The 13,121-nt window shown below is 40.2% G+C and overlaps 1 protein-coding gene across 1 annotated transcript in view; it reads right to left on the bottom strand.

Annotated features, from left to right (window-relative positions):
• LOC138609652 (dmX-like protein 1) overlaps positions 1-13,121 on the bottom strand; it is a 58,945-nt gene that overhangs the window by 42,571 nt on the left and 3,253 nt on the right. Inside the window, exons 3-13 of the mRNA XM_069682284.1 lie at positions 12,895-13,020; positions 9,405-9,482; positions 8,802-8,880; positions 8,498-8,642; positions 8,013-8,079; positions 7,607-7,791; positions 6,542-6,743; positions 3,435-3,615; positions 2,651-2,827; positions 2,265-2,506; positions 80-797 (exon numbers count right to left, since the gene is read on the bottom strand). Coding sequence (XP_069538385.1) covers positions 80-797; positions 2,265-2,506; positions 2,651-2,827; positions 3,435-3,615; positions 6,542-6,743; positions 7,607-7,791; positions 8,013-8,079; positions 8,498-8,642; positions 8,802-8,880; positions 9,405-9,482; positions 12,895-13,020 — 2,200 coding nt within the window. The remainder of the gene's footprint in view (positions 1-79; positions 798-2,264; positions 2,507-2,650; positions 2,828-3,434; positions 3,616-6,541; positions 6,744-7,606; positions 7,792-8,012; positions 8,080-8,497; positions 8,643-8,801; positions 8,881-9,404; positions 9,483-12,894; positions 13,021-13,121) is intronic.

Here is a 13,121-nt window from a genome sequence, read left to right as displayed (position 1 = left end):
AAAGTTGCAATTATTTTGGAAAACAAAAGGAAGGACAAACTTTAAAGCAACAGAAAATAAAGGTCTCAAAACTGCTCACCTAAACAGCTGCTGGGAATGAGCGTGGGCAGCCAGGCTACATTAGCAAAGGCCGACGCATGGAGAGAATTAATCCGAGCAAGCTCAGAGACTCCGCCGGACAAAGACAGCGGGCCTACAGGGTCCACTCTCCACAAAATCAGCTCACTGTAGATGGCATTGGGATCCTGGGATACCACACCCAGGGAACCCCGGCTGGACCTTGAGCGATGGGGCAGTGATGTAGAGTGAGGGAAACCAGAGGAGCGGGCGTCTGGGGGAGCCAGGATGCTGTCTACATCCGGTGTCCTCAAGGCGTTGTGGTGTGAGGTGGTGAGGAGGAGAGGGAGGACTGAGTGACAGGCCAGGTCATTGAGGTGGAAGCGATGGCCACAGTACCGTGACTTGTGAGAGACGCTGAGCACGGTGGAGAAAGCGGAGTCCTCCGAGAAGCTGACTGCCCACTGGTTCAGAGAGCCATCAGCATGTTTGGAGATCATGAGGACATTGGGGGTGAAAATGCTTAGACGAAGACTGCTGCTGGGCGCAGCTTTTCCATGACCTCCGTAGCTTATTAGAGCGGATTTGGTTTGAGGCAATGTGCTCCCAGGCGGTCGCTGTCTGCCATGTTGGATGGCCAGATCCACATTCTTGTTGCAGGCATACATAACCACACTGTGGCTGAGGGAGATTGCATCTCCTGTAGGGAACGCTACGGGGATACGAGACACAAACGACACCTGAGAGAGAAAGACAGACAGGATAGCGATGAATCTGACACAGTCTTGAGTTGGTGATAAGAAAGGCTCTGTCAATCCAGTTGTTCTATTTCAGCTTTAAATAAGCATACGCTATGAAACAGCTGAAGTTAACATGTTGCTGCGGATATGTCACAGATAGAAAAATCACTCTGAAATAAAGAGACAGCGATGGAGAGTCTCAGAAGACATCCTTCTTCAGTTCCCCCTTCTAATAAGTAAAAAGAATTATGCTCAGCAGCACTCATGCTGTCAATTATACCATGATCCTGCCTGCTTTGTCTAATTAAAGCAGCCAGGCCTTATCAACCTGAATGCCAATTAAACTTGGGATTCTTTAAGCTACCTCGCCTGATTGACTAACTGCCAAGTTATAAGGTTCTCAGTTTTTCAATCCTAATAGAAATGCATCAAGGAGCCTTTGAATTTGATTCTGAAGTCAGACATAATTAGAATAAAATTGTGTGAACGGCTGGATGAGAAGCCATTAGAAAAGGAGCCAGACCATTACAGCTACTAAATTGATTCACAACCTCATTGAGATGATACATTTATTCTCTCCCTAAAAAGCAGTTCTTGAAATTGTGAATACAAATAAGTTGCTAGAGAGAAAGTCTGCTTAGTTTATGGTGACAATGTTTATGTGCACAAAATGTCCCGTTTCCCCCTCTGTCTGAAAAAGACAACATTGCTACTTCATACAAAGCTGTTTACATGTCTTATAAAAATGAATAACTCACTGATATGGCTGTTTACATGCAGACTTAAAAATCAATAAATGTAATGACGCAAGTCCAAGAAAGAGTGTGCGAAGACGGCCTCTCTTCATTTTTTCAAACACCTACTTGAAAAGTTTCTATATTTGGGTGTATCCAAAAACCTGTTATTATTCAAGTCCTTCTGTTCAAAACAGCCTTCTACCAAGCAGGAATGTGGGCTTTTCTGTTGTGCATGCATCTCCACTCCAGCCCTGCAAACTTTTTGCTGGTGTGCTGGTTGACAACGCACAGAGCAGACTATAAACAAGCAAGAGGCTGTGTGATGCAAACTGAGGTAAAACCCCAAAAGAGACACAGAATCAGAATGTGCTGCAGACGTGTCTAAAGAACGCTCAGCATATCCCACATGGTCTGAACAGAATATGCTACTTGCTTGACCTGTATTCAATATAGAATATTATTATAATAATTGTGGTAAATTAATGTGCATTGTGAATTAAACTATAAATTATACAAATAAAAAGATAAGACAACAATTACATTACTGTAGTTTCACTTCATAACACTTGTGTTTCTGTGTATTTCTTTAGCAGCCTTTGAAGTGGGGCCACACAAATAAAGAAAAAGAAAGGCACACATTTTGTAAACAGGTAAAAGGTTGGGGATTATGTTCATTAAGAAATCAACATACATTTAATATAAAGATAAACCCCATCAACAGTGAACGTACCTGAGTCTGCCTGAACATGCCTGGCTGGTATTCATCTAACCAGTCCACATGCCACACTAGCAGAGAGCCGTCCATGGGATGGATGCTGAACAACATGTCGGCCCCTTTATTCCACTCCTCCAACAGCAAGTCCACCTGGTGCTTCACGGCGGCCAGAGGGAGCTCCATAGCCTCGGGTTCTTGGGGGTCCTTGGGCCTGCTTTCATTATCTTCTTCATCAAAATCATCCTCATCTTCAGGTTCTGGAAGAGAAAGCAAATTATAGAGCCTATATGTAAATGAGAATCACTTTGGAAGACAGAACACAAGTCAGAGTCTAAGTGTTTTTTCAGCTTCATATGCACGCTCCTTCATGTGTTAATGTCTGATCCAAATAGTTTCCGTACCTTCATTGGAGCATTCGCTCTGTTGCTCCAGGCTGCTTCGGAGCTGCTGCAGGAAGACTTCCATAGCTAATGTGAAATGAAGCTCTTTGTTGTTGAGCCAGTGGACAGTGAAAGGACCTCCAGGTTCCTCGTCATCAGTACCACTCAGAGAGGAGATGGAGGGCAGCAGAGGAATGTCTATGATAAAGACAATTAGGGATGAAGACGTTACCACGTCGAAGAGTGAAAAGAATAACAGAAATTTACACTATGTCAGGTTAGGGGCCATGTAGAGCAAAAGCCATCGGCTGGAGCAAATTTACTTTCATGAATAATAGTATGTTTTGAAGTATGCTAAAACATTATTCAAGCATACAAATACAATCCCACAAGGCGCCTCTGCCTCAAGGCTGAAGGAATCTGCAACATTTTGCCTTAATTTAGGTCAAAAACACAAAGTGCAACAAAATCAAAATGCTTTACAATTACTCTAGGCAGCCTTCACAGAGCACAAACCCTCGGTGGGGTGTTAAAAAACAACCTCATGCAAAATTAACATTTTTACAGCATTTGTTTGTCTGTAAGAAATGCAGCTGATTTTATTCAAGCAGAGCTGAGTATCTATTAAGTGTCCATGGCTTAGGAATAGCACACAGTATATGTTGCTGTAATGTAGGTGTCCTCCCTTCCTTCTCTTTAGCATTGTGAAGCATTGTGTATTATCTTAAAGCTTCAAATTATGCACTCAATTTGGATTATTTTTGTTCAACACATTGCTGGTAACGAGGATCGACAGGATTCTCACCTGTGGCAGGGTTGATGCTGGCAGCGATGTGGAAGTGGCACAGAGCGTTGGCATGAGGCATGTTGCTGCTGACTCTCTTGTGCTTGTAGTGTCGGCTCTGATGGTGAGGCAGGAAGCCAGTCAGAGACGGCTGAGGCACATCCCGACAAAAGGAGGCTTGCAAGGGTTCTTGTGAATTTAACTGGGAGAGAAACATCAATTGTTCAAGTTAGATAATTAATAAACCACTCTATGCTGACTTGTGATGCTATGTTGTGGCTTCTCAGAGTTCTGACAAGCTGAAATCAAGCCAACATAGAAAGTTAATGTATATCTTATGAACATACAGAGCCTTTAGTTTATCAATGTGCCTTTTCCATAGCTAAAAATTACATAAACAAACCAGGGACATATCGCATGAATCACACATCTATTAAGAACTTAAGAAGTTAAAAAACCTGTAAGGCAACAAGTGTTTCTTTGTATAGTGCAGTGAGGTGAAACACCATAGATCTCTGTTATCCACTGTTAGGTTGACACAGCGCTGCAAGTTAAACCTGCTTTTGGAGGCTGAGGTGAATAAATCCACATGAGCTACATTCCTCTCCTCCAAGCCAAAGCTGAGCTACTCTGCTTTAATGAACACACATTTATCTTCGGGATGGGACTTTAATGTAATGTTATTGACGTTTAAAGGACATTTAAGTTAACTGCCCAGTTTGTCTTAAAAAGAGACAGAGAGAAACAAGCAGCTCAGCCAGAGAGGTGTTTAAAGGGAAGTGAAATTAAAACTTAATTTGGTACTTAGGTTATGTAAGTTGTTTGTTTTTGTTAAAACCTGCTGTTCTGGCTTAAGCTTCTTTAACTGACAAAGTAGTGCCCAGTAACAGCAGTCTGATGTGAATGACAGCCCACAGTATGAAGGTCAGAGCATCTTTAAAGAAATGATTCAACATAAAATAAGTTTGAATTTTCAATTTTTATGAACTGATTGAGTATGCATGCGTTGAACTGATAATAATAATAATAATACATTTTATTTATAAGCGCCTTTCAGGACACTCAAGGTCGCTGATGTGTACCGAATTCATGAATTCTTGTATTTGGTTTAATATCTGAGGAAAATGTGATTGTGATAGAAACTATATGTCACTGTCTCCTCTGCAGGCTACAAAACAGCATCTTATCAAGAACCTTTAGGCTTAATTAACTTCATTGATTTTGTGTTGCACTGCTATCCCACTCTTAAACTTCATACTAAAATGAATTTTAAAACAGCATTCTCTCAGTATTGTCCGTCCACTGAGCTACAGAGAGAGAGGGTTACCTCAGACTACCGCCTGAATCATCCAGCAAAGTCTGAGATTTTTAATGAATAATTCCACACATGCACTCTAACAGACTTTCCACAAGGCACAGCAGAGAAATTTGCATACCTTTTTTCCCCTGTAATCTACCTTGCCCTGAGCTCCAGTGCCAGGGAGACCCATAACCATTTAGATGTCCATATTAAAAGGATGTAATGATTGGCTTTGAGGCCCAGCGAGGCTGTCAGCAACAACGTATGTCAATTAAAGCAGGAAGAGAGCACCTTTAAACAGCGGGCTCGCTGCAGCATCAAAAGTCTAAATAAGAAGTTTGAGGTGTTGCACAGATTACAGAAAGGAGGCCAATATGCTTCACTGATGCTCGTCTTAAGCCTTACAAAGCTTCAAAAAAACGTTTTCATGTCTGATAGCCAATTAATTTTCCCTTTTAACTCCACTAAGCCTCTGGTTTTTTATCTTCTTTCTCAGTCTCCTTTGGCTCTACTGGTTCCCTCATCTCTGCAGCACACTAATGCCCTACATTAGCGGTGATAGTACAGTAGCCAAGCCAAATGGGGGCAAACCAGAGATCACAGCATTTGTGCAATTTATGTTCCAGCTTTTAATACAATCATGGAGATTCTTCTTCTGGTGAATTTGTAATCAAAGTACACAATATTCTCACTGCGATTCAGCTTTATGAATATCAAATGATGCTTTCGATTTTAAAGATGTAAAGCATTTCAAATGATGCTTTTGATTCTGACCAAACCAAATTGCATTGATCCGGGCATGCACTTATTTGATATAAGTGTTATGATGTAGTGCTTCAAGATCACAGCTCCTTAATCATATTATGGTGAAGACATGTAAATAGAAAGGAGAGAGAGCTGACATTTGTAATCTGTGCAAATACATCAGCCAACTGAAAGTTACCAAGTTATGAAATTACTAGTTTATTTGGTACATGTATCAAAAACTCTTCTATAAAGTCCTGCAACAAGTTCTACATTCATGAAAGTGAAAACATTCAGTTTTTGTTGAAACTGTTTGGAATAAGTTGATTGAATTTTATTATAATTGTGGCAGCTTCAGTTACAATGCTGTTAAATTATACTGTGTTATTAGGAGAAGTATTTCTCATAATTGTCCTCCACATTTGTATGCAATAAAGGAAGTCTAAATATTACAAAACACCACTCAGTATAACGGAACACAGTTCAGTAGCAGTGCACGCTACATCCTCCAAAATTACCATGAAGTTGAATTAACACCTTTTTAAAAGGGGACAACAAAAAAATGAATGTTAAAACCATCATAAAAGGTATTTATTATTCATAAATTTACAGCAAAACTGCTGTAATAGACTGCTTTTATTTAAGCTCCTGTGTTTAACTTTTTAAAGCCCTTGTGAGGAACTTTCAGTCTGTGTTGATTTTGGCGCCCCCTGTTTGACAAAGAAGTACCTATTATCTCTTTGCTGATCTCGTCCTGTACATGTGTCAGTTGTGTTTTCTGGTAAAAAATCGTCTCCTGCTTTCTTTTATGATTTAAACATGTCACTAATCGAGAATCTTTGCGGTGAAAAATGGCAACGTAGGCAGTTGCGCCCACGTGCTGTCAATCTCCTCGTCTGACACCTACCCCGCGGCAGCACTTACAGGCATTGAAAATATCTACAAAGAAATAATCAATCTTGTCACTATTGGGCTTGCTTACTTTTGTAGATCATATAGACGCATCAGTATTAATTTCAGTTTCATAACCACCAAAAAACTCCACACAGGAGCTTTACGCAAAAATGGCAGAAGAGTGGCTTACTTCCTGTGATGATGTTCTTTGCGTCTTCCCATTGCAGTTGTTTTTCCTTGAAGGGCCAGCACATCTGTTTGTGTCGCCGTGTTGGCTTGCGTGGTTGTTATTGTGACCGGACAGGAGGCTGTCTCCCGGCAACAGTGTCTCAGCCCAGAGGCGACACACGCTGTCCTTGCAGCAGGTGAGCAGAACATTACACACTGCACCTCTGTGAGGAGAGAAGGGGGGAACAGGAAGGACAGTGGGTTTCAGGCGTAAGTCTGCTGGAGGGCATTCAATTTGTCAGAGCTGATTCCTGTACTCTAAAGCTGATAGCTGTTATCATGAGCAGGTCAAAGGAGAAACACCTGTAAGGTAAAGGTCAAGTCTGCAATGACAATGCTGACAAAGAAATAATGATATGCTTTCTTCTTCTAAAATGGAAACAACTGGACAATACAGATTACAACAGGTAGAATAAGAGACTGAGCCAATGACAGGCCATCAATACAGCATTACAACCTCAATCTCAACTTCATTCCTTCCTGTGGCCTGATTTATAGAGTCAAAACGGCTTAACAGAAATACCTCCTTAATAAAACGCTGTCTTACTATCTAAATTAATTCTGTGAGCTGATATATGGAGTAATATTAATCTCCTCCAAGTCATTTCCAAATTAATGTTCTTGTGTGCTAAACCTGCTGTGAACTGTGTCACATTATGATTTCAGTCAGAGAACAATTACATTTCACATGAGATTAGCAATGCTATATTAAAGCAGGGCCGAACCAGCAGCAGGAGTATAGCACGAGACTGTAACACTGAACATTGTACAACTTATTTTGAATGACATTTAATCCTCAAAATACAAACGTACAAACGGCTTCTAAAACAGAAAGACCGATATTACCTGTCTACCAAGTGAAACAGGTAGACAAACAAAACAAAGCAGTTTTAACCAAATGAGTCATTATAATTGTGTGCTTTTCTAATCGTGCTCAGCCTCGGTCAAATCTAACTGACTGAGTAAACAAATGAAGCATGGCTGCAGAGAAGGAGATAGTACAATATTGCCCCGACTCTGTCCGTACCGTGGCATGTACTTGCTGGTTTTCCTCCAAGAGAAGCCAGTAACAGAGCGGGGATGGGCCAGGTAGACAAAGGAAAAGGCCAGCTCTCCCTGGACACTGACACTGGGCTCTGGTGGTGTGAAGAGTGTGGAAACCCCTGACTTCCACTTACTGGTGCTGTACCAGACCTTTACCAGACAATCATCCTGAAGCAGACAGACAAACAGGGATATAATTGATGTCATGATGAAGCTGTGCTATTAAAAGTTAAAGCCATAAGGCAAAAGGCCTAAAGTTAAACAACAAGATCAAAGGTAGGCAGAACTGGTAAGTTACTACAGTTTGGTTTACACTGTTTGGCTATGCACATGTAAGTAATCAAGGAACACTAGTTTGCAGCAAACAGCTTGAGGCAAGAGGAAATTACCTGTCCAGCAGTCGCAAAGAATTCCCCGTCTGGAGAGAACTTAATTAAACTGACTGGAGAGGCGGTCCTTCAGGGGGAAAAAAAAAAAGTCAATATTTATTACTACATAAATATGTTTGTTTTTTTCCCAATAAAAATATATAGTTAATAATGGCAGCTGTTAAAGACAGAATAAAATAAGAAAAAATAAAATAAAAATAAAATATAAAAACTGGAACATAGTTAAAAAAAATTGGAACATAGTTAAAAACAAAAGAACTCTTTACTAGCTGGTTTTATTAAATTATCTACTTAGTTTAAAACTAAAAGTCATGTTGATAATGTAACAAGTCAACCAGTTTTAATGTATTATTGGAAGAACAACCTTATTGTTAAAAACAGACCTTCCTATCAAAGCAAAATAAAAAAATAGAGACTGCAGTAAAACCATCATCTCAAAGTCACAAGGCACGTCATGTAGAGGTTTTGAACTTCTGAGTCCTTACTTGCTCTGCCAAATGCACTTCCAGGCAGAATTAGAGTCTCTCATGGTCATTTCTGTCTGCTTGCCTCCTTCTTCCGCTTCATCTTTCATTCCATCAACATTAGACCACAACTGGAGGCTTGTAGAGCCAGTTAACAGAGTGCTGCCTGCATACACAAAAACACATTCACTCTTTCAGGACAGATACCGACATGTGTGTATCATACGATGTGGACATGAAGACATATGCTGCAAGAGAGATTTTTATACTGGAATTAATGTACACTGTATGTTTGACATTAAAAGAACACTATGTATTAAAGTACCTGTGGGGTGCCAGGCCAGGTTCCGTACCATTGAGTGTAATACAAATTGTCCAGTCTTCTGCCATTGGCAGTTCAACTTCTGGACAAAAATAATAAACATAACGTTAAAAAAATTAATGATAAAATTAGGACATGTTCTATACAAACTCATTTTTTGTCCCTTTAATCAGTAGGTACAACTGCATAACAAGAACAGTGGAGCTGCTCATGTGAGCCACATGTGATTAGGCAGACGGCAGATGAAACACCAGGAAAGTGTGATGAAAGAGGTACTGGGTGAGTCGGCTGTAAGATGTGTAAGATCTTTCCATTTCCTCTGACTTTTCTTAGACTTCTCTAAGACCAGACACTGACATAGATAACCTAGGACCTCTGCACCAACTATAGAACAGGAACAAACAGTAAACCTAACAATGACTGCAACACGTAAGAATGTGCGCGTGTGTTTGAACTGCTCGAGCTTCCTGGATGACTTTCTGATGCGTTTGAAGGAACAATATTCTGTTCTGTTTCAAATAACAAGTTGTGAAAAAGAAGGCCTCAGATGATCTGAATACACTCATGACCACACAGTGACTGGAAGATTAATGTTAAGCTACTCACAGTTTGAGATGTGTCCTTTTGATATGGGTGTTGAACAGGCTCAAAGACACACACGATGCTTCCATAGGAAGCTGCAATCTGTCAGCAGAGGAAAAGAAAAGGAAACACATTCGATATGAGGATATGTTGAATGAAAAGGCACCACTGAAAACTGAAACACTGAAAAGATACATTTCATAATAAAAGCTTTAACTCTATGTTTATATAAAAGACTATTTAACATATTCTTGTAGAAAAAAAACAAGAATGACAGTGAATGATGAGTGATCCTTATTCAAGATCCTAATTGAGAGTAAACAACACAATGACATGTCAGAAAATGCTAATGATTCCTTGACAGCAGAACAAAAATACCTTGAGTCTATAATTACCCTTTGTTGAGTCAACATTGGTTTGTGTTCCTTATGCACACATCCTATTCATACACAGGTTAGTCCTATGTGCTCAAGTGCTTTCAATGAAGGCATAGTCGGCCATGTTTCACAGACTGAATAGGTGAAATGACCACAAATGCCAAGCTAATGCGTGTCGGATAAGACAGGCTGTGTCCGTATCGGGGTAAATAATATGCCGACTGTCAGATAATGAACACCATGAAGGAAAAGTTTGTTGGTATTAGTTGACCAGGAACCACACACATACAAAAGCCTTCATGTGCATCAGCACAGTCAGAGAATCCTAAGACAAACAATTGCTCATGGTGTGATGGTGATGAATCAGGAAAATGTTCTTTTCTTAGAACACTTCTTCATGAAATCCAGCGCATAGAGAAGTGTAACACATCTACACAGCAGGTTGTAGCTCTCGTCAGGGGAAATAAGTACTCAAGTCAGAATAGAGCTGTTCTGCCAGTTGAAATATAAGTAAGTTATAAAACATGATGGCACCTGTTTAGGTGGCTATAATGACTATTCTTCCTTCTGACAGCTATAAAACCCAGATTTTAAGATTTTAAAATAGATTTATGCTGAAAGAATATTAAACTTTTGGCACCCTGGCTCACCTGTAAGAGCATGTGCCCTATTATATCAAGGCTAAGCTCTTACTGGTGGCCCAAGAAGGATATCAACATAGGAGGGGCCTTTTACTACTATCATCCCCGCTCTCCCCCGCCTTTCCCGTTTCCTTTTCCAGCTGTATGTCAACAGTAAAAACAGAAACATTGAATGTCTCAAAAAAGAACATTTCAAGTAACATCTTAGACATCAATGAAACAGTTTAAACTTAACCACGAACAACAGTTGCTTTATTGCCGATGCTTGGAGGAATCTCTTCGTCCTGTGTTGCTCTGCACGCAATTGTTTTAGACCTTAAAAAAGGTATATGACCTGAAAAGAGTATAAGCTGTTTGCTATTCCTTTCAATGATTTTGTTGTTTGAACACATTTGAGTGTCTAACATGGTCTCATTCAAGAACTTATTACACCTTCAATATAGAGTAATGAACTTGTAAAATATACGTTGCATTGCAGAGGGTAATTAATGTTTACAAAATGTATCCTAACTGCTACTCCCATTATTGCATGTGCATAAGTGATGTATGCTCAGCAATGTTATGTAAACACATAGCAATGCAAAAATATCACGGCATGTATACGGGTAGTGAGGTGGAACTAGCATGCATGCCGACACAGTGCATGCTTTTACAGACGCTAGACCATGCTGGAGACATGTGAGGTTACTTCTGGCCCTAGTGAATTGGATTAAACATCACATGAGGGGAGGGGGAAACGTTTGGGAGCACTTTTTTTTCTTTTCTCATTTGAATTAAATAAAGCCAGTGTGTTGTACTAACAGGGCTGCCACCTCCCCTCATTTAAAAAATAAATCCATCGACAGCCTGGCAAAGAGGTCTTCTGTCTTCAATATCTTTATGAAGTTATTTGTCAGATGTATGCAGACATTATCCTGGAACCCTCCCTTTTTATTTGATTAAGCATTGTTACTCAGTGACTGAGAGGAATTGTGAATAATGTGGCTGCAGTGATAACGCAGGATGGATCGCTATGACTTCAATTGAAAGAAGCGGCCCTCCCTGGAAAGTGTGGCAGACGTGCATTAAGAGTGATTTATACATAAATCCTTCCAAAATCTGAATGATTTTTTCCTTGTATTCACTGCAGCTGACATCATTACAACAACAAGCAAACCCAGCATTGAAGAGATTCAGACCTGACCTTTAGCAGCTTTGCAGAGAGATTTTACGGCATTAGTCTGCGCAGAAAGGTCCAAAACTATATAGGAAACTCCTCAAACAGTCCAAATCGTGTGTTAGCTTACACATCTCTGATTTTAACTTATAAACCTTTGTATTTAAGACCGCTTAAATCATAGATATTAAACAATGCAGTCCCAACTTACAACCTTTGCCTTACCAAAACATTTCATATATTTCTTCATTCTTGTTCTTAAAACTCTTTGCAACTAGGACAAACAGCTCCAAAACTTTTCTTTCATTAAGTTGACGAGTAAATCTGCCATGAGAACAGCCAAAAATCTAATCCAGCTCTACTTTAGACTATTCCTGTAACAGAAAGTGAACACACAAACGTTTTGCTTGTTTTCTGTCTGTGAGCCACACGCGGACTTGGAACAGAGATCAATTACAAACATCAGAAAGTCTAAATAATAATAAAATGTTTGCAGATTCGTCCCAGATACACATTTCAAACAAATCACAAAAGATATTTTGTTTGTGCAAACATTTAAAACCATTTGGGGGCTATTAAAGGGATTATCTGTGGCATCACATCAGTGAAAGTGCCTGCTGTACCACCACTTGTTTTACTGGGTGAACTTTTCTCTCACTTGGAGTTGATGACAGGAAGCTTAAGTTCATCAAAACAGTCTTTGATGTTGCCAACAAATCTTTCTCCTGAAAAGCTGCCAATCCCTAAAAAGAGAGCGACAGAGCTTGCCAAAAATGTGCCTCGCAAAACAGCTTATCTCTAAGAAATCTGAATAGAACAAAGTCCTGGAGATTTTGGAAAAGTTTGGGTAGTATTCATAAGAGCGGCACGATTTTGCTGACACTCTGGGCAAAGCTTGCCTACCACACTTGATCAAAGCTTATTCCACACACGCAGAATTGTGTGGTCACTAAAAAACAGAGTAAAAGTAAGGAGACTTTCATGTTGTGTTGCTGCACAAAAACCTTTGGGTGCTTCCACTTTTCACTCGTTTTTGACTGATCGCCTGCAAGTTGATCAAACCACAGGAGTTGGGTTTTAATATGAAGCAATATTATTGTATTACACACATCCTGCATAGTGTCTGTATGCAGGCCAAATTTAATGTCGCAAATATTTTGTTTTTCTATTGATCTATACAATTCTGACCTTCAGTTAGTGAGGCTGTGCACACATTCAAACATCAATTTAAAATGCATTGTTTGTACGAAACAATAATGGTGAGGGTATTTTAGGACCATTCCAGTTTGCCCATCAGCCTGAGGACCCAACATGCCAGAGCACCTCTCCATCACTCTCACCTGTCCGCCCTGCAGGGAGCAGTCGACACAGCCGACCTGGATGTTGCCATGTTTAGCCCCTGGGATGATCTGGAGTCGCTCAAAGTCACTGCCCAAAATCACCACGTCACAACCAGACGCATAGGCCTATCAAGAGACAAGGAGACAGCAAGAAGGGGACAGAGATTGAGATGACACTTAGATCCACACAGAGGGAATAGCATGTAGGGCTACTTGAACGGCACTTG

Source organism: Semicossyphus pulcher, unplaced genomic scaffold (assembly GCF_022749685.1).
Source record: "Semicossyphus pulcher isolate SPU_LCO1_2020_fin unplaced genomic scaffold, fSemPul1.0.p SCAF_6, whole genome shotgun sequence".
In the NCBI taxonomy this organism is placed as follows: domain Eukaryota; kingdom Metazoa; phylum Chordata; class Actinopteri; order Labriformes; family Labridae; genus Semicossyphus; species Semicossyphus pulcher.
The sequence above is the reverse complement of the archived record's forward strand: the minus strand, read 5'-3'. Positions and strand labels throughout refer to the sequence as shown.